This window comes from Rhinolophus hipposideros, assembly GCF_964194185.1.
Source record: "Rhinolophus hipposideros genome assembly, chromosome: 23".
Classification (NCBI taxonomy): Eukaryota; Metazoa; Chordata; class Mammalia; order Chiroptera; family Rhinolophidae; genus Rhinolophus; species Rhinolophus hipposideros.
The window spans coordinates 9,560,108-9,581,465 of record NC_138069.1 but is presented as its reverse complement, the minus strand read 5'-3'; the positions used below and the strand labels follow the sequence as shown (position 1 = coordinate 9,581,465).

Genomic DNA, 21,358 nt, shown 5'->3' with positions numbered 1-21,358 from the left:
AATATCGCCAAAAAGGGACAAGGTGTGTAGAAGGATGCTGAGTAGATTCAGAGGCCAACCAGCCAGGAACATACCTCAAACACACCTCAGAGCTGTGCCAAGAACAAAATCCCACCCTCCTACGGTGGCCTGCGAGGCTCGTGACCAGCCCCTCCTTCTGTGGCCTCTGCCCCTCCCTTCTCCCCATGCACTGGCCTCCTTGTCGCTCCCCAGACAACCCCATCTCAGGGCTATGAACGTGCTGTTCCCTCTGCCTGGGACAGATATTCATATCTCTTGCTCCCTGGCTTCACAAGGTTTTTGCTCAAATAGCCCTCCTTAAAGAAGTCCGCCTGGACTGCACCTGTCGCTCTGTGCCCTCAGAGCACCCAGTGCTCCCTGACACTGTGTTAAGCACAGTCTGTCTCCCAGATGGGACCGTAAGCTCCGTGAGGGCAGGGGTTTAGGTTGTTCTGTTCATTGCCGTACGCTCACAGCCCAAAGTGGAGCCCGGTACATTTCAGGTGCTTAACAATTTGCTGAATACTCTCGGAAGGAATGAACAAAGGAATGAATGGAAAACTTCAGTGCAAGTCCTCACATTCTCCTGCCTGTGCGGGAGGATTAGGGCAGTGACAAGAGTCAGCTTGTGCCGTGGCTGCAGCTGTGCTGTCACCCTGCCCGGATCACAAGCAGCCCTGCGGCTCCCACTTTGGAGGGAAGACTTGTCTGGGGACCTGTACCTCCAAAACTCCCCGACAGTCTCTGCAATTCTTGGGACTTGTCTGGACTGTTGCTGTGCAGACCAGGGAAGCCTGGCTGGGTTCCTGCCCCAGGGCTTCAGAGAGGCTGGGAAATGACTTACCCAAAGTCCTCCTTCTCCCCCTAACCAGCTCAGCGAAGGGAGTGAAAGGGAGTGACTCTGGCAAACACATGTATGCAGTCTTGTACACACTCACAGGTCACACAAAGTCAGGGCTGGGGGAAGCCTTGCTGATCTCAAGACCAACCTGTTCTCTGCAGGTAATGCAGGGGTGAGCGTGCGTAAGGACGCTGGGGTCTGGCAGATCCAACATCCACCAGCCGTTTGACTTTGAACAAGTATTTGAAAAGCACTGCTTTTCTCAGGTATAAAATGGAAATAAAAGTCCCTCCTTTAAACAGAAGCATATCTTCCTATTCAAAAGTCTGTACTTCCATGCTTTATGATATTAATGTCAAAATTCCTTGGCTTGATAGTCAAATCCTACCACCACCCAAATCAGGTCAACCCAACTTACCTGGTGTGATCCTTCCAGACTCCTCCCAGCGCCCCTGCTCCCTCCCACCTGTGTGCCTAGAAGCAACCCCGCCTGCTTTTCTCCCATCTGGGTTTAATGAAGCCCCAGGGGCAGGCCTCACAAAGTCTTCCCTAACTTGGGCTTTTCTGGGCACTGGACAGTCAATCGTGTATGAACTGCATGTTAACAGGCAGGTTGACTCTCCAATCTGGACGTGGCATGCTTGAGGGCAACTGTCTCTTCTCTTAGGACGTCTCCACACACCCCACCAGGCATTAAACAATCCACACAAAAATTCCTGCTGACTGACTCAAAGTTAAAATGCCCCCTGCGAGATTCTCTCTATTTCCCAAGGGAAGGAAAAGAAAGATATCGAAATAAATTAAAAGTGGAAACAAATTCAAATCACTCCTATTTCTGCGGGCCTGCTGTGTGTGTGTGTGGGGGGGGGAAACAGCAAAAAAACCATCTTTATCTGCAAACCAGACTTGACAAGTAGAGGAACGCCCTAAAAACAATGCACAGAATAAATCACAAGGACCAGCCTCACTTAAAGATTTCAGGAAGGAAAACACAGTTAAACTGAAAACTGTTAACTGGTATTTAAGAAAAAAACACAACAAACAGCCCGGAAATGTTTTTAGGACTCTGTCTATCAAAGTCCCTCAGGGGCTGATGTGTCCTTCAACGCCATCTCCCTAACACCTGCTTTTACTCAAAACCAACAGTCCAACGCCAGAGCTCGGTGAGTCAGAAGCAGAGTGAAACCGGACATAGAGGTACTCAGCTGTGAAACACATCACCCAGGCAGCAAGCAATAGCCACGGTATCACTGGCCAGGGCCCTCTGGCCACTGGGGTGGGCCAGGGGGAAGGTGAGCTCACAGCACGTGGGTGTCCCACACCACCCAGATTCTCTTTCTGCCTTCTTCCTCCCTCTGGTTCAGGCCTCCACTTCCCCCGCCCACCTGCTCAATACATCTGGAAGAAAGTCCTTGCACAACCTTCTACCCAAATTAATACCACATTATATCAAGTGAGACCTCAGGACCAACACATATTCCTTTCTTATGCTTTTTAAAACAAGACTATTAGAACAGAGCTTAGAAAACTCAAGTGATATGGAAAAGAATTAGATCTAATACCTTTTGATTTTAACCTTATATTAGAAAGTTGATCCTTTTGAATGCAATTCTACACCTACACAAACTAGACCATTTAAATTTCAAACAACATCAGCTTAGTTGTCTTCCTCTCTCAGATTTTGAAAAACAGGACTTGCTCAGTGTGCCTTAACAGAGTCACAAAACACAATCACCGTCTGCACAAAAACCTGTACACAAAAGTGTTCATAACAGCATCATTCATAACAGCCAAAACATGGAAACCACCCAAATGTCCATCAAATGATAAATGAATAAACAAAATATGGTATACCCACATAACGGAATATTATTCGGCAATGAAAAGGAATGGAGAACTGACACGGGCTATAATATGTAGGATGAACCTTGAAAACATCCTGCTGCATGAGAGAAGCCAGACACAAAAGACCACACATTGTATGGTGCTATTTATATAATATCCAGGATAGACAAATCTAAAGAGACAGAAAGGAGATTAATGGTTGCCAGGGCCTAAGGAAAATTGGGAGGCTAGCGGGTGATAATTCAGTAGTATAGAGTTTCTTTTTGGGGTAATGAAAATGTTTTAAAACTGACTCTGGTGATGGATGAAACAACTCTGTGAATACACTCAAAACCACTAAATCGTACATTTTAAATGGATGACTTATATGGTATTAGAATTATAATAAAGCTGTTTAAAAAAAGGACAATGAAAAAATACCCCACAACAGTAAGTTAGCGACTATTTGTGAGAGTGGCTGCCATGTGAGTTTATCAGTTTGAAACATCCACAGTTAACGTGTCCTTGTGGCTATTAGTCCTGAGTGGTCAGAGAAGTGCCCCAAAGCAGTGCTCAGGAAGGTGCCCCTGGGACAAAGGACAGCTTTTCTTTCACTGATTACAGTTTTAACTAAAATATACTTTCTTCTTATTATTTTATTTTTCAATTGCAGTTGACATACAATATTATATTAGTTTCAGGTGTACAACACAATGATTAGACATTTATATAACTTACGAAGTGATCACCCCAATAAGCCCAGAACCATCTGACACCATACACAGTTATTACAATACTACTGGCTATATTCCCCATGCTGTGGGGCCCAGTGGCACATTCTGCCTGGTCACCTGAGCCAGGTGCTGCAGGTGTGACCCTTGTTGTGTGTACCCTCCTGTTGTAGTTGAGCCTCTGTTACTATTTGCATGTCAGTGGGAGGAATTGACCCTCCGGCTGATTGGTTGTGAGGACAAGCCGTGACTATAGTGGAGGAGTTGTTGGGCAGGAGCTGACCCTATGGAGTAGGATTTGTTTTAGCAGGGCTCTGGTGCTTAACCAGTGTGCCCTTAGGGTGTGTCTTTTGTGGAGGTGGTTGGGTGGTGTTTGGGTGTTGTCTGAAGCTGGACACCAGGTGTGTTGATTCTGGCGCCCCTTGGGAGGGGCTCTGTTGCAGGCCAACTTCAGCCACTGCCTGTGTCCTGCCCTGGGCCACTTGGTGTAAGCTACAAAGTTATCTGCAGATGGTTGCCACTTGTGCCACTTGAGCTTGAAGGTACTTGGGAGAGGCTGAGCTACAAACTGAGGCTGGCTGCCATTACTGCTGGACTTAGGGCTGTTCAGAAAGAGGTATGAAGCATGCTGAGGACTGATGCTGATTGCTTGGGGCTTGTAAGCCTGTGAGAGACTCTAGGAAAGTCCACAGCACGAACCAAGACAGGACATTTGTACAGGAAAGACACTGGAAGTGGCTTGAGTAGGCCTGCAAGTTGAGTGGGGTGGGATCTCAGGGAATCACCAGGGTAGGGTGTATAGTTTTAGCTAGGTTGATGGAGATTCAGATAGATTGGACGCCTAAGTCTGGACCCTGGCAGCGGGGAGGACTCAACAAAGGAACCAAATGGTGCCTGCCCCGACAGAGCTACCCGTCCAGCCCTCACCCTGAAGCCAAATGACACAGTTCCCATATGTCCCTGGTGCTTTTCCAGCTACTGCCCCAGTGCTGAGTGAGTTCATCAGCAAGTCCTGGCATGAGCCCTTTAAGAGGAGCATATGGGACTCCAGTTGCCCTCCATCTCTCTTAACCACAATTTCTACTGGTTTTCACAGCCAGTAGTTATGGGGACTTCTCTTCCTGGCACTGGAAGCCTGGGCTGGGGACCATGTGGGGCTGGGCCCCCTTACTCCTCGGGGTGGGGGGACCTCCACAGCCTAGTCCCTCCTGATTTTTAATTGACACACATGGGTGTGGGACCAGTCCTTCTGCATCTCTGCCCCTCCTACCAGTCTCAATGTAGCTTCTTCTGTATATCCTTAGTTACAGGGCTTCTGCTCAGCTAGACTTCAGACGATTCTCAACGACGGTTTTTCTGTAGTTTAGTTGTAATTTTGATGTGGTTGTGAGAGGAGGCGAGTACAGCATTACCTACTCTACCACCTTGCCCCAAACTCCTTTAACTACAATGTTTTAAAACATTCAGATATCAGCAGGCACTTATGAGTGACGTGGTTTACAAAATAATTGATTTTGACAACACCTTGGACTTAGGTTACATCAGTTACCAGAACTAGGCTGACAGAGTCATGTTTAGGGAGCTTCAAGTTCATCAGTGTGTGTGTGTGTGTGTGTGTGTGTGTGTGTCCTCAAAGAGGTCACTGAACCTCCTAGGCACCTTTCAAATTTCTCAAATCAAACTTTTCCAATCATGGAGGTTATAAGTCCTTCAAATTAACAAAAAAACTACCTCGCATCAACTGAGCTACATAGTGACATAATGACATACATGAAGCAAATAGTAATAAAGGCAAATTTTACCAGTGTGTGCCAACAATTCAGGTCAAATAAAGTAAGAAAGAAAAATACTATTATGTAAAGTTAGGATAGCAAATTTAGAGATGGGGTTTGTTTGGGGATTGTATGTTTGTTCCACTAATCTCACTTTGTCTTTTTTTCAGGTCTACAAGAACAAATGTGATTCATCTTCTACCCCTAAGTGGCCAGCCTCACTTTCTGAGAAGAAGCAAGAGCTACAGAGCCCTGGGGCTGCCACCCTAGCTTGCAACATCTTAGCTTTGGAAGTGATTTAATTTCTGAGCCTTGGTTTCCATATTTGTAACAAAGGAATAATATCACCTATTTTTGTGGGGACTGAATGAAATGTCAACTGTGTAGAATAGTGCCGACACACTGAGGTCGGGATAGAGCTGGCACAGGTAGAGCTGAAGGATGAGGGATCATCAAGTTCCCTACAGAGAAAGACTTGTGACACTGAGGAAAGATGTCACAGAATCCTTGTCAGGCAGGGCCCCAAAGGAGGTGCAGCTAAGGGAAGGATATCACCAAACCTAGCGGGTGCTGAAAATCAGGGAAGGTCTTCGCTATACCCCTTGTTAGAACGCCAAGCAGTGGTGTAGTTGCCCTTAGCATTAAGGACAGAAAGTACCTTTATGCCCAAATATGAAACTTAGAAGGGCAAAGTCTGTTAAGCGCAAAGCTAACAAATGAGGTCAAAATAGAACACAAACAGTCCCCACCCAGCTGCTGTGACTGCAGCACAGATAGAGTTTTGGGATTAATAAGCGGGAGCTTTGAAATCACCAGCTGTGGGAGGAGGGGAGGCGCAGAGGGAGAAGCCCACCAAGGGGGTGCAAGGTCTGGGCGAGCAGACAGACCCTGGGTTCTGCTGGGCCAGAGGCAGCTCTCTGGCACAACACGAACAGTCCACCCCATGAGCAAGTGGAAGAAGGACCCCAAGGTCCCTGAAAAGAACACTTCACTTTTCCCGCTTACCACATAGTTGTTGAATTAAAAGGAACTGTTGTGCGTGAGTACCGCCTCCCTGGATGACACAGGGGACAGGCCCAAGGCGCAGACCAGTAGGGACACCACACTCACAGTGCAGAGGATCGCCCCACTGTCCTGATCCCCTCGGCAACATTCTAGTAAACACTCTTGTTTTTTGTTCTTGTAAACAAACTGAAAATCAACAAATTATCTCAAAACCCAACACGTGTGATGTACACCAATTCCTACATTAAAAAATCATAATAATGTGGAACAAATAAGAGGAAAACTGTGGTCAAGCTCTAAACTCACCCTTGGCTGGTGGCTGGCATTCAGGTCCCCAGGAGAAGGGAGTCCATTTTCTTGATTCCCTGCCGTCCAGCCCCCGGGCCTGCCTGCAGTGCAGAGAAGTCCAGGCCGTGCTGCCACCTGCAGGCAAAACGAGGAAAAGCACAATTATGGCTCAAATCGCCCACCTGAAGCCCAGAAGCCTGGGCTTGTTCTCAGGCAGCTGTGAGACCTGGGTGGAAGAGTCAGGAGAACTCAGTTCTGTGTTTGGGATTCCACCACAGAGCTGCGACAGGCATAGTCAGTAAAAATTCTAAACGGGCAAGGGCTCAAGTATTTCTGAACAACTGCAGGAAACTCTTACACCAGACTCACCATGTGCCAGACACTTATTTACTCTAACATTTGTGAACTCAGTTAATCCTCACAGGAACAGGTGAATATTTTAGGTCTCTGCCTCTTTTCCTGATGATTGAGTTAGGTTGGATCATCAAAAGGAAGAACTTGCTAACACCTGATTTCAAAGAGGGGTCAGGTATGAAACTGGGAGATTGTGAGCATCATACAGACCATTCATTACTGACGTATTTATCAACTGCCTCTAAGACCTGGGAATAGGGACATGAGCCCACAAGAGCCCACAAGTCCCTGCTCTCATGGAGCTTCCATTTGGTGGAGGGAGGAGACACCAGAAGAGATGATAAATGCTGTGCAGAGAAAAAGCAGGATAAAGGCGATAGAGAGTGATGACAATACTGTTAATATTATTCAATTATTCATTTGTTCCCAGGTTTCCCAAGTACTTACTAACCACCTACCGCAAGCCAAGCATTGGGCTAGGATGCAATGACGGGTGAAATACAGACATGGTCTCTGCCTGCCTGTACTTACATAGCAGAGCACATATCAATCAGATGATCCCCTAAATAAATGCAAAGCTGTTAAGCTGTAGTATTTGTCATAGCAGAATGGCGCAGATCCCTCTGAGGTCATCCCAGGAACGCCTGACTTTGTGTGGAGCCTCAGGAAGGCCTGGGATGGCGTGCGGGGGGGAAGTATCCTTAGCAAAAAGCACACTGTGTGCAAAGGCTGAATCATGAACAGTAAGCCAGAGATGGAATGGGGAGAGAGGAGGCAGGAGGAGGTGGAGAAGGGGTGTGGGCAGCCCTTCCTTGTGAGGCAATCCCAGCCACCGGAAGTCTTTATCCTCTGCTAACTGAAGCACCACACAAGGGTCTTAGGCAGAAGAGGGGTGTGGCTGGATGTGAGTGGTTTTAAAAGATTGCACTATGTGGCCAGCTGAATAATGGCCCCTCCTAAGATGTTGATGTCTGAATCCCTGGGAGCTGTGCCTATGGACTTTGCAGATATGATTAAATTAAAGATCTTCAGATGAGATTATCCAGGTGAGGCCAATGTACTCACAAGTGTCTTTAGGAGGGAGGAAGGCAGAGGGAGATTTGACTACAGCAGAGTACCAGATGGATGCAGTGTGAGAAAGGCTTGTTGGTTTTAAAGATGAGGAAGCAGCCATGAGCCAAAGAATGCAAGAAGCCTCTAGAAGCCAGAAAAGCCTTCTTTGTGGTAATTTGTTACAGCAGCAATAGGAGACTGATCATACACTAGCATCTGTGAATTAACAGACTACAGGGAAGGGGACGGGAGGCAGGGGCCAGTCAGCGGTCTTTGTGTTATCCAGGCAAGAGATGTGAGAGCTTGAACAACAGCGGTGGCCACCGTGGGCGTGGAGAGGATTTGAAGGACCCCAGGAGGGGAGGAGTCAGCCAGTGAAAGTTCCTGCTGCAACCTGGCAGATATTAGTGGAATGCCACAGCAGGCCTCTTTCAGGCTCAGGGTCTGGCTGGCTCCCCCTGGGCAGAGCCCAGCATCCTTTGTAGAAGGAGGAAGCTCGCACCAGGGCTGTAAGACCACTCCTCTACTCACTTCACAAGGACCTGCCAAACCCATTCCCACAAAGCAGTCCAGAGGTTTCCAGGAACAAGCTCTAAGAAGTAACAGCCAGGGAATTTGTACTAGGCAAAAGGTAGCAATCGTTTCTGCCAAGCATTAGGCCTTGCAGTGAACATTTTTTTGTTCCAAACAAAGAGATTTCGTAATTCTAGAAATGAGGCATCCACATTTAAATACACATATCTCCAACCCAAGTGACGCATAACCACAATTATACCCAACATGTAGAAATTTCATTGTCAGTAGAATAATGCAGAAATTAAAGAAAGAGAATAAATGAAAAACTAGGAGACCCCCTCTCAGCATCTACTCTATTCTTATCTAATCATACGGATCTACTGAGAAAGTGGGATCCTTATTTGGTCCTGCCTAATAGGGCTGTTGAGAAGAAACGACAATAAAAATAATTCCAAAGAATTTTTAGATATATTCTCCCTATTTTACTCCAAAAGTGTAAATATACAGCCACCAAGACCAAGTGCTGTGGAGTGTCCTAAAGGGTGACAAGGAACTTTTGGGGCACTACTCCCCTAACCCACACCCAAGTGGCTTTGCAAAAGCCTCAAACCTAACTGGATTCTAGGAGCACATAAGGACCCAGAATGCCTGCAGATGGCAAAATACTATGTGGTCCTATTAGGGTTGGAACAGGTTAAGTAAAAAATATGTATGTAGGGCCAGCCCGGTGGCTCAGGCGGTTAGAGCTCCGTGCTCCTAACTCCGAAGGCTGCCAGTTCGATTCCCACATGGGCCAGTGGGCTCTCAACCACAAGGTTGCCAGTTCAATTCCTCGAGTCCCGCAAGGGATGGTGGGCAGCGTCCCCTACAACTAAGATTGAACACGGCACCTTGAGCTGAGTTGCCGCTGAGTTCCCGGATGGCTCAGTTGGTTGGAGCGTGTTCTCTCAACCACAAGGTTGCCGGTTGGACTCCCACAAGGGATGGTGGGCTGTGCTCCCTGCAACTAGCAACGGCAACTGGACCTGGAGCTGAGCTGCGCCCTCCACAACTAAGACTGAAAGGACAACAACTTGACTTGGAAAAAAGTCCTGGAAGTACATACTGTTCCCCAATAAAGTCCTGTACCCTTCCCCAATAAAAAAAAAAATCTTAAAAAAAAAATGTATATACATATTATTTTTCTGGTGACAAAAGTAACATATGTTTACTATTGGAAAACACAAAAATCTCCTGTAGTCCCAACCATCCAGAGATAATTCATTTGAAAATATTTTCTTCCAATCTTTTTTCCAATAATTTTAGTGTGTGTGTGTGTGCAAGTGTGCATGCGTGAGTATCTCTATATCGACATCAATATCCATACTTTCTTTTTACCAATATTAGGATATTGTGTAGACTTTCTTTTACAACCAGCTTTGTTTTATCTATCAGTATATAATTTTTCCATGTGATTAAATGTACTTTTTTAATAGTTGGCAGTATTCCAAAATAAAAAGGTATCAAAATCGCTTAACCAATTCCTTATTGTTGGACAAGTGGGTGGTTTCTAACTTTATGACAGCAGAAGTCACACTGGGAGGAACAGCCTCATATATAAGAATGCCCCAATTTCAAATCTGTGTCTGAAGTTCTGGTAATTCCCTAGGGTCAGGTTTTGTACACTTCAGTCATCACCATTACACTTCAGTCATCACCATTACGACCTCGTCATAATTATATCCCGTCTGTACCATACTTAACATTTCCCTTTAAATCAACTCATTTTTGCCCGTACGTAAAGGTGTTTTAAAAGCAAACCTTATTTACTATTGTAAATAGAAAATCAGCATTATATGTCATAAATGAAGGCAACTGTAAAAATAAATACAAGAGTTAAAGTAAAAGTAAAGGAAAAGCTAAAGTAAAGGAAAACAAGAGAGCGTGGTGAAAATATAGTTGAGACACTATAAATATAGTTGAATCACATGATAATATCCCTTGGCTCATTCTTTTATATCAAAAGGGAGATTAGGAAGGTTTAGAGGGGTGTTAAAGACATAGTAGCACCAAGATGAGATTTTTCTGCTTCCCTTGATCAGAAGGCTGAAAAGGAATTGAGCAGGAGAAGAACTTCTCTCCACCGTGAGTCAAGGTTAAACAATGTCGCAAATGTGCTCCACCTACAATTACCCTGAACCAGCTGAAATAACCTCACATGGGAAGCGTGTCTTACATATACTCCGGGAAGTAGAATTACTGGGATAAAAGGTATAGACACTTTAAAAAGCTTTTGGTAAACACCAGCCAAGTTAGTATGACCATAGTTTTACTACGAGAGTGCCCATTTTACTTCACCCTCAAATGCTAAGGATAAACAAAAATGTTAAAATGTTAAGCTTTTTATTGTAAGATATTCAGCAGCTGAATTTTCAAAGCTATTTTCATACTTCTCTAGCCAATTTCTGACCCTGAGGCAGGGCCATTATATGAACCTTCAGTTAGTGGTAAGTTTATACAAACTGACATTGCACTTGGTTTAACCAAGCTAAAGTAAACTCAGTAAAACATGAGGAAGTGACTGTAGCATTTGCAAATATTTCAGGATGTTTTTGTGCCAGCAAAGGTCAAATGAGGATCAGAATAGCATGGATTCCAAAGTATACTTTTGAGAAATCAGAGACCCAGGGAAGCATTACTCATGAGACACAAATCACTACAAATTTTCAGTAAGTCAATAAAAACTCTAAAAGAAACACATGTTTAAGCCTTCTGATCCTGGTGTGATAGGCAATTGCACAAATAGGTTATAGATTAATGCAATTGTTAAGAAAAGATTTCTAAAGTAGAAGAAAGGTATTTAGCCAAGTCATCCTAGGTTCTCTACAAAGTTCCCCAAATCTTCAAAGTCTACTGACATTCAAGGAACATCGCCTGTTTGTTAACCACCCAGGCAGAGTCATGAATCAGAGTGCCATGTGTCTCGTCTTCCTACACAGGTCTGCTGGTTCTAATAAAAGGTTAAGGGGAAAAAAGATTTCTAAAATAGAAAAAGAAGACTGTATTTTGAAGCATGAAGAATTAATAACAAAAGGAAGCTTTCAGATTATTTCAATAATTCCTAGGCAGATACCCATGTGTGCATGTGCCCGTGGGGGAAAGTTGAGGGAAGAGAAGATAATTAAAAACATGCTAAAAGTTTCTTAAGTTTGGAAGGAGGTTAGAGATTCAGATTAATTTTTGGCATTTATGGGAAAATATAAGTCTATTTGTGCTTAAGAACTTAATGAGGGCTCCTACTAGGCTACAGAATTCCAAGTCACTAAATAAAAAGGAAGGAAAGAAGGAATGGGAACAAAGACACCTTGATGAATCCAGAAAACATCATAAGAAAAAAAGAAAAAAAGAAGAATTCATGATAAATATATGGGAAAACAAAATGGCAAAAATAAGGCTATATTTATCAGTGATCAAAATAAATTTTATGAATGAATTAAATTTCACTATCAAAAATCCAAGAATTTAAATGCCCAGTAATGGAAAATAGATAAATGAATTATGATATTCCATTTTAATAGATGTGTGTGTATATGTATACACCACAGAAAAAGGGTCATGCCTTACATAGTTTAGAAAATTGTAGGAAAATGCATAAGCAGAGAAAAGGACCCAGAAAAACACACCAGTTTGGTAACTATGGTTGCCTATAGAGTGGGAATATAGGATACAAGAATGAACTTTCCTATCTCACTTTATGAGTGTCTAGTTTGAATCTATTATAAGTGGCACGTAACCAGAAAAACAAGGTGAAATTTAATAAATATAAGGGCAGAATCAATGAAATAGATTATATAGAGATATAATATAGAGAACAAAAAATAAAGGTGGCTAACAAAACCCAAAGTGTTTCTTTGAAAATAGACAAACCTCCAGGGAAACGGATCAAGGATAACTGACAGAAAATGGGGGGTGGGAGGGATGACAGAAAAGAGGAAATTACAAACATAGCAGACATTTTTAAACTTATAAAAGAATCATATAAATAACTATATGACAATACATTTTGAAAACGTAGATGGAATAATAAATTTGTAGAAAAATTGCCAAAATTGGCACAAAATGATAGAAAATGTGAATTTAAGAAAATTAAATCATTTTTAAAACTTTTTCCCATAAAGTCTCAGGTCCAGAAGATTCTACAAGTGCATTTTACCAACTTCCAAGGTACAGACAATCTAATCTCTATCTTAAATATGTTGCTTAAGAAAATAAAAAAAAGAATAAAAAAGAGAAAACATTGCCCAACTTAAGGTTTCTATAATTTTGAAATTTGGAATATGAACTGTTCAAAAAATGAAAAATACAAGCCAGTTTCACTTACAAACATGGGTGGAAAACACCTAAATAAAATATTACCTAATCAAATCCAAATATGTATTGAAAATACATTATGATAATGTAATAAAAAATAGTTCAAAGTCAGAGACTCTTTCAGTGTACACATATATCACTACATGAATGCATTATGGAAAAGGTTAACACTGCTCACCATCTGTCTGTTATGCTTTGACTCCTGAGAACACCATTACACTTCTCAACCTCCTTACAATTAAATGGGACCATGTGGTTAGTCCTTGCCCACAGACTGCCAGTAGAAGTGATATTTGCCATCTCATAGAGGCCAACATAGAGGATTTGTTGAAGTACTCAGGTCCCAGCAGATGGGGAAGCAACTGGCTAGAAAGAGCCTGGGTTCCTGAACGACTAAGTGAAGAAAATCCCACTACCTCATCAACACACTTGGACTGTGTCATGAGTGATAAATAAATAGCTGTATTGATTTAAGCCATTGAAATGTTGAAGTTGTTACAATAGCTAACATTATATACCCTAATAATGCGTGGAAAATTGGGGTGGGTGAATCACATGAGCATCTCACCAGGTAGGAAAGAACATTTGACACAGTTCAATGACTAATTCATAATTTAAAAAAATAATTTAAAAAGAAACTCTTAGAAAAGTAGAATTAGGATACTAAACCCCCATCTTCCCCACCACCTTTTCTTCATAACTTGATTACTCATTGGTTTAGCCACCACATTTTGCTATTAAATTTTTCATTAGAAAGTCATACATGGGATTCTATTTATTTTCCCTGGTATCTCAGATCCTAAAAAAAGGGACTTCCTTTACTTGATAAAGGCTACCATCTACAAACATATAAAACATATAACTAACGTCATACTTAATAAGCTATTCTCTTCAAGGAATGGAACAAAACAAGGATGCCTGCTTCCACCACTATCACGTGATAGAATTATAGAGACAGTAGCTACTATGAGGAGATATTAAAAGGAAAACAAATATAAAATTGAAAGGAAAGAGACAAGTTGTCCGTGTTTGCAACTAGTATAATTATTTATATAGAACTTTCAAGGGAATCCACAGAAAAACTACTAGAATGGATAAGAATTCAGAAAGGTAGCTGGATATGAGCCCAACCTAGAAACAATCAATTGCATTCCTCCACACCAGTAGTAACAAACCCTCATCCAAAAAGAGAGCCAGAAAATGTGAAACAGAGTAACAGGCAACAATGTAACAAAATAGTAATATTATTGAATCTAGGAATTATCTTAACAAAGAATGCAAAAGAGCCCTGTGGAGAAATTTTTTAAAACTCGATTAAACTACATAAAAGAAAGCATGAATAAATGCAGAGATAGACCAAATTCATGGGTGAGATAACTTGACATTGAAAGGTATCAGTTTTTCCCAGATCAATCTATGATTTCAATTAAATTCCAATCAAAATTTCAGGGCTTTTTGCAAACTTTCCAAACTTTCCAGATTTTAAAATGTTTACAGGAGAACAAGTCCATGACAAGCTAAAAAGAGCTTGAAAAAGAAGACGAAAAAATATATATTAAGATATATAAAAGAGCCATAGTAATAAAAATAAAATCCAATCGGATTAAAAATGTAAATGTAGAAGAAACAATAAAGTCAGTAGGAGAAAATACAGAATTTTTTTTTTTTAACAATCTTCAGGTAGGCAAGGATTTCTTAAATAAAGCACAAATACCACAAACTAAAAGGAGAAAAATGATGGGCACAACTATATAAAATTTAAGGATTTATGTTTAAAAAAGAAGTAGACCATAGACCTAAATATAGGAGTTAAAATTATAAAGCTCTTAGATGATAACATAGGAGTGATTTCCCTATGACCTTGGGTTAGGCAAAGGTTTTTTAGATAATGACACCAAAAGCACAAAAAATGAAAAAGAAGATTGATCAGTTGGATGGCAACAAAATTATTTTTTGCTTCAAAGAATACCATCAAGAAAGTGAAGAAACTCACAGAAAGGGGGGAAACTATTTGCTACTCATCGATCTGATAAAGCATATGTATCAAGAATATATAAATAATTCTTACAACTCATTAATAAATGACAATCCAATTTAAAAAATAGATCTAAATAAACATTTCTCTAAAAAAAATATACAAAGGACTAGCAAGTGCATGAAAAGATGTTCAACATTAACAATCAGGGAAATGCAAATCAAAACCACCATGAGCTACAATTTCACGCCTGCTAAGATGGCTATAATCAAAAAGACAGACAAGTGTTGGTGAGGATGTAGAGAAATTGGAACCCTCATGCCCTACTGGTAGGACTTTAAAATGTTGCAGCTGCATTGGAAAACAGTCTGGAAGCTCCTTAAAAGTTTAAAAAGAGATACCACATGATCCAGCAGTTCCACTTCTAGGTATATACTCAAGAGAAATGAAAATATATGTTCACACAAAAACTTGTGCATGAATGCTTATGGAAGCATTATTCATAATAGCCAAAAAGTAACAACGTACATGTCCATCAACTAATGAATGAATAAACAAAATGCTGTATATCCATGTCATGAAACACAATTGGGCAATAAAAAAGAACAAACTACTGATATGATACATGCTATAATGTGGATAAACCTCCCAAACATTATGCTAAGTGATGAAGCCAGTCACAACAAACCACATATTGTGTAATCCCATTTATATGAAACGTCTAGAAATAAGCAAGAATATTGACTCAGAAAGTAGATTAAGGCCTGCCCACTGGCTCAGGCAGTTAGAGCTCCATGCTCCTAATTCCGAAGGCTGCCGGTTCAATTCCCACATGGGCCAGTGGGCTCTCAACCACAAGGTTGCCAGTTCAATTCCTCGAGTGTCACAAGGGACGGTGGGCAGCGCCCCCTGCAACTAAAGATTGAACACGGCACCTTGAGCTGAGCTGCCACTGAGCTCAGTTGGTTGGAGTGCAATCCTCTGAACCACAAGGTTGCCAGTTGGACTCCCGCAAGGGATGGTGGGCTGTGCCCCCTGCAACTAGCAATGGCAACTGGACCTGGAGCTGAGCTGTGCCCTCCAAAACTAAGACTGAAAGGACAACAACTTGACTTGGAAAAAAGTCCTGGAAGTACACACTGTTCCCCAATTAAGTCCTGTTCCCCTTCCCCAATAAAATCTTTGGGGGAAAAAAAAAAGAAAGTAGATTAGTGCTTGCCTAGGACTTGGGAGGGACATGTTGAAGGATACTGGAGAGTGACTGCTAACGGAGTAATAAAAATGTTCTACAATTAGATTATGGTGATAGTTACACTCTCTCTAAATGTACTGCAAACCACTGAATTGTATACTTTAAACAGGTGAATGTTATGGTTTGTAAATTATATCTCAATAAAGCTATGAATAATAAAAAGGAGACCACAAATGATGTTAATAGATGGGTGACAAGATGAGGGGAAGATTTACAACATCTACATTTAACAAAGGATTACCATTTTAATGTCTCAGGACATCCATCAATATATAAGGAGTAAAATGCAAACCAGATAGAAAAATATCAGAAACCTAAAAGAAAAGAATGGCAAATGAGATAGCGAGGCAATTCACCAATGGCAAAACAATATGATGAGATGCTCAATTAAACAGAATTGGAGTACTGCTTTAATCTACCAGATTGACAAAAATTAGTAAATTAGATAATAGCAAATGCTGACAGATGTTGGGAAAGGGACTCTTCATGTACTCCTGGTGGGCAGAAACTGATGAAGTCATTCTGCAGCAAAGTAGCCATTTTTAGAAAAAGATATCATGCAAATATCCTAGAACCAGAAATCTCCTATATCTATCTATCTATCTATCTATCTATCTATCTATCTATCTATCTATCATCTACCATCTATCTATCTATCTACCATCTATTTATCTGTCTATCTCAGAGAAATTTTTCACGAGACCACATGGAGACACCGACAGAATGTTTGGTGCAGCATTGTTTATGGAAGCAAGGAGTTAAGAGGCCACCCAATGTCTATTCTCAGGAGACGGTTAAGTACTCGTGGTGTACACTTTTGATAGAAAACTATGCAACAGCCAGGAATAATGACCTAGACTTACATATAGCAAAGTGGTTTGACTCAAAAATACAATGCTGAGGAAAACAAAAACAGTATGAGATTTATAGCACACTTCTATTTATTTATATAAGTACAACAAAAGCAAAATATGCCTATCTTTCAAATAAACACATTTTTAAAGAAGTTTAATGAAAAGTAGTTTGCAAGAACAAACAAATATGTCTAAATTTGTGGGGCAGGGGATGGGGGTGGGAGGAGGGCGAGGAGAGATAAATGGAGGATAAAGGGAGGAAATAACAAATTAAACAAAACGAAAGAGTGACTCTAAATGAATCAAAGATAATAGAGAGCCACGAACTAAGGAGTATGAGCAATTCAATTCTGCATGCCCGAGATCCTAAGGAAAATAAATAAAACCCCAGGAATTACTTTCTAGGGAAAAATGTAATAACAAAGGGCATCATATGCTAGTGGCTAAACCAATGAATAAGAAAGCTGTTGAGGAGAAAGGGGAAGACATGGGCTTGCTTGGTCTTCAGCTGAGTCATTCAGTTTTCAGGGATATGAAAGCAAGAACCTGGGGTGGTGAAAATGTGGAGGATGGTTTCACCTACACCATCCCTCCCTCCTACCGGCAAACAGAAGGTTAAGAGCATGGGGATGTAAAAAAATTTTTCCTCCCACCTTTCTAAATTCTCCTGACTGGATTAATAATCAAATTAACATGAGACAGATTAACAGGAGAAAATGTCCAAATCTATTACGTATGGGGGTTCCATAAGAATATGAGACATGAAGCACATTGGGCAGTTGAGGCTTATATGCCATTCTGGACTAAGGAAAGGGAGGCAGGGGTCTAGAATTTCAAAAGGAAAGTAGGCAATTCACAGGTAGATGAGAAAGAGCAAACCTGCAGTAAACAAATTCTTACTGGGCCACCCAGAAACAATGGGAGTCCAGCAAACAGGCTTTGCCAGATCTCTCCGTCTGCCACGCTTAATTCCTATGCTAAGGTGAATATACTTAGGTGAATATTCAATGTTCCCTTCCTGAAGCAGGTTTTTTCTGAATTCCTTTAGGCAAGCAAGGGTCAAAGTTTCTTTCTGGGGCTGCCGGTTGGCTCAGTTGGTTAGAGCACAGTGCTCATAACACCCAGGTCACGGGTTCAATTCCCACATGGGCCAGTGAGCTGGGCCCTCCACAACTAGATTGAAAACAATGACTTGACTTGGAGCTGATGGGTCCTGGAAAAACACACTGTTCCCTAATATTCCCAATAAAAAAAAATTTTAAAAAGGTTCTTTCTGAGTCTTTTGTTTCTTAAAAATAACCCGCTTAACATCAATGTCCCAAAAGGTGTATTTTGGTGGCGTGGCAAATGTTGGTCCCCCTCAAGGAGAAAGGGAGAGAACCATCATGACAGTTTAAATGTAGTTAACAGAGGGAGAGAGAAGGACATTAGGCAACTCTGAGGCGGGGGAGGGAGGGGGGAAGGAATAGCTCAGTGAAGGTTAGTCACAAAAGCAAAGAATCTGATTTTGTGGCTCATGATTAAAGGCAGTATTTTCTAAAAGCAATGAATACTCACCACCCTTCTGGGGCGGGACAGAGCGGGGACTCCATGTTTTAAAAATTAAGGCGTTGAGTCATCTTTTGTCAAATTCAGATGGCTATTTTCAAAGTTAAGATCATTCCAGTTTTGTTTCAGTAATGGGTGTTATGATCAGATCCATGTGATTTGGCTGAATTCCTTTCTTTTGAGACAAAAGTTGAGTAGAAGAGGGTTCTTGGTATTGGCTACAAAAACAGCCATCACTCAAATTAAGTCAAGTGTTTGCAGATTTCGTCACTTTTAACACTTAGTGCCTCCTCTCCCGTATGCTTGTTCCACACAACTGGTCTTGTGGGCAACTGGCATACATCTTCTCTTGCCAGGGTGTGGGTAACACCCCAAGGGCAGGGGCTGTCTCCACAGCCTTGAGGTGACGCCCAATTCTCGCATACCACGAAGGAGCTCGGTAGATTGGACCAAGGGCAAAGATCGGGGCGCTCATCTTTCACCCTTCTGCTGGCGGACGCAGTGGACACAAAGTTCCCTGGTCTGGGAAAGACTGGGTCCCAGAATGCACACATGCCTGGCCATTTCTGCCAGCCTTGAGGGTTGGGGTCCTGCAGAGTGAGTCTTCACACGGGCAGGGCCTCGGGGAGAGGCTGCATCCTGGCCTAGCTGCTCTCCAAGCCTGCAACAAAGAGCGGGGAGCTGCCAGACGCACGGAGGGCCCCGCAGGGGCGCCCAAGTGCACCAGATCTTAAAAACAGCAGAAAGCCAAACTACACGAGGGATGGGGCCCGGTGGGGGGGAGGAGGGGTCTGATAGGTAAGAATGGTAAATGAGGAGCTCCTTCTTCCCCACTGAGCTCAGGTGAGGCACTCTGCATCCATCCATCCCACTTCGATTGTATGAAAACCGGGTTGGGGAAAAGGGGTTCTACAAAAAGGGAACGTGTGATGGGAGCGGTGGCTGACTTGCCACGGTCCCACCTCGACCTCAGGAGGCCAGAGCTTTGGCACGTTCGTCGGCTCTCCGCCAGGCCTTCCAGCGGGCCGGGAGGCTCCGAGCCCTGCGAACCCCAGCCGGCCGCGTTTCAGGCCCTTCCAGCCCCGAGGCAGAACCCCGGCCCGCCGGCCCGCGCCGAAGGCCGCCTGGCGCCCCGCCCGCCGGTCCGCAAGGAGGAGCCCGCGAGGCGGCCGCGGAGGGGCTGCGCTCACCTCGCCCGGCGCTGGCTGCGGCCGGGGCTCCGGGCTCCGGGCTCCGGGCTCCGGGCTCCGGGCTCCGGGCCCGCCGCCGCCGCACTCTGCGCCCCTCGCCCCGACGGCAGCTTCGCCAGGCCTGGCCACGGCCACTTTCATTTTCCTCAACTATATCGGCAGGAAAGCGAAAGCGAAAACCGCCGAGAGGCGGGCCCGGGCCGGAGCGCGCAGGGAGCCCCGCGCGCGGGCCGGCAGCCAGAGGCGGGGGCTCGGGGCTGCGCGGGGCCGGCCGAGCCGTGCTGGTGCCGGAGCCCCGTCCACGCGAGAGGCCCGGGCTGGGCAGCGGGCTGGGCGGCCAGACAGCAAGCGGCCAGGCCCGCACGCCTCCGTGTGCCGGGATGCTTGCCCGGGCCCTGCCTGCTGGAGCCTCTTCGTGGGGTTCTGGCCTGGCCGCGGGGAACGAGCCTCTGAGGGGTACCGGTTGGAAGTGCTGAGCGACCTGGGGCGGGTTTGGCTCGCAGACCCCAGGGGTCAGCCTGCCTCCCAAGCGCAGGCACGGGCGCCGGTCCTTCTGCCAAACTGCGCACCAGCGCTTCTAACAGCCTCATTCTGGCGTGAGGTTCCAGGCTCTTCATCCTGGATCAGCGGAGAAATCAAAAGTCAATGGTATTAGTGAAATGGGGGACCCTTCCTTTGGTAAGAAAAACTGGAACAGCAAGCTTAAGGTTTGGGCTTCCGGGTCTAAATGGTGCCCATCAATACCCAAGGATTTAGACTCCAGGGTTCAAGCCCTGGCTCTGCCACTTACTAGTTCTGTGACTTGAAGCAAAAATATTTACTCCCTGAGCCTTAGTTTCTTCCCCTGTAGGAAGGGGATAATGACCATACCTACCTCAGCGTTGTAGGAATTAAATGAAACCAGGTTAAGGGAGAAAATACTTGATATTTTCTATTAGGCTCTAGCTAGGTCAGTTCTTTGAGGGCGATGACCAAGGCATTGTTTTTCTGGATGCTTGATAGACATTCTCTAATGGTCAACTGATAGAATTGAAGGTCTCTGTGATAACAGGGTAGTTTTCAAAGTGTGGACTGTGTTCTTTTGACTTGGTGGAGGGCGGGTGGGCAGGCATGGCACTGCAGTCTTTTTCAAAGTCACCACACACTTTGCCTGACAATTAGCCCCTGTAAGTATGCCACTGTACCAAGTTTCTGTTAGAGCATCACTACAAAGTTGGAGGATGTCCCTACAGCTCTGTCCAGCATCGGTCTCAGATCTGAAAACATTTTTGTAAGCATTCCTACTTGGAAAACACTGACAAGACTCCATGCTGCAAACACAATTTGCCATGTATTTGTTTGTTTGTATTTGTCATAGAGCAGTCTGATAACTGGAACAGAAAAATAAATGAACTGCTTAGTCTGCCGGAGTCACTTTGGTTTGCCTGCTGTAATTTGGGGATGTTCCCTGCGTGATGGAGGCTTGACGATAGGGCTTTCTCGGTGTCCTGGTAATGTTTGCCTCAAGAGCAGTTGGGGAAGTGTGGCAGGCCAAACGATGGCCTGGGAAGAACGAAAGCCCATGTTTCCCCTGCTAAAGGATGATGTTCTTGGTCTGCGTACGAAGGAAAAAGACAAAAAAACCAAGGCACGCCTTAGAGACTCTTGCTTGTTATAAAACAAGAATTCTTGACTCCATGAGAGTAAAGTCGAGCTAAATCTGCTTATGCATAAAAAGTATGTCTGGAGATGAGGATCAGGAAAAGAGAGGTAGAGATACAAGAAGATAAAGATAAATCCTAGTTATCTGTTACGGGTGTTAACGC

General features: G+C 43.6%; 1 protein-coding gene across 1 annotated transcript in view; it reads right to left on the bottom strand.

Moving 5' to 3' along the window:
* Window positions 1–20,143, bottom strand: part of LOC308491984 (uncharacterized protein) — a gene marked incomplete at its 5' end in the record, with an annotated part of 66,732 nt that extends 46,589 nt beyond the window's left edge. The window contains 3 exons of the mRNA XM_081036204.1: window positions 6,480–6,596; window positions 19,554–20,034; window positions 20,123–20,143. Coding sequence (XP_080892330.1) covers window positions 6,480–6,596; window positions 19,554–20,034; window positions 20,123–20,143 — 619 coding nt within the window. The remainder of the gene's footprint in view (window positions 1–6,479; window positions 6,597–19,553; window positions 20,035–20,122) is intronic.
* Between the last annotated feature and the right edge of the window lie 1,215 nt (window positions 20,144–21,358).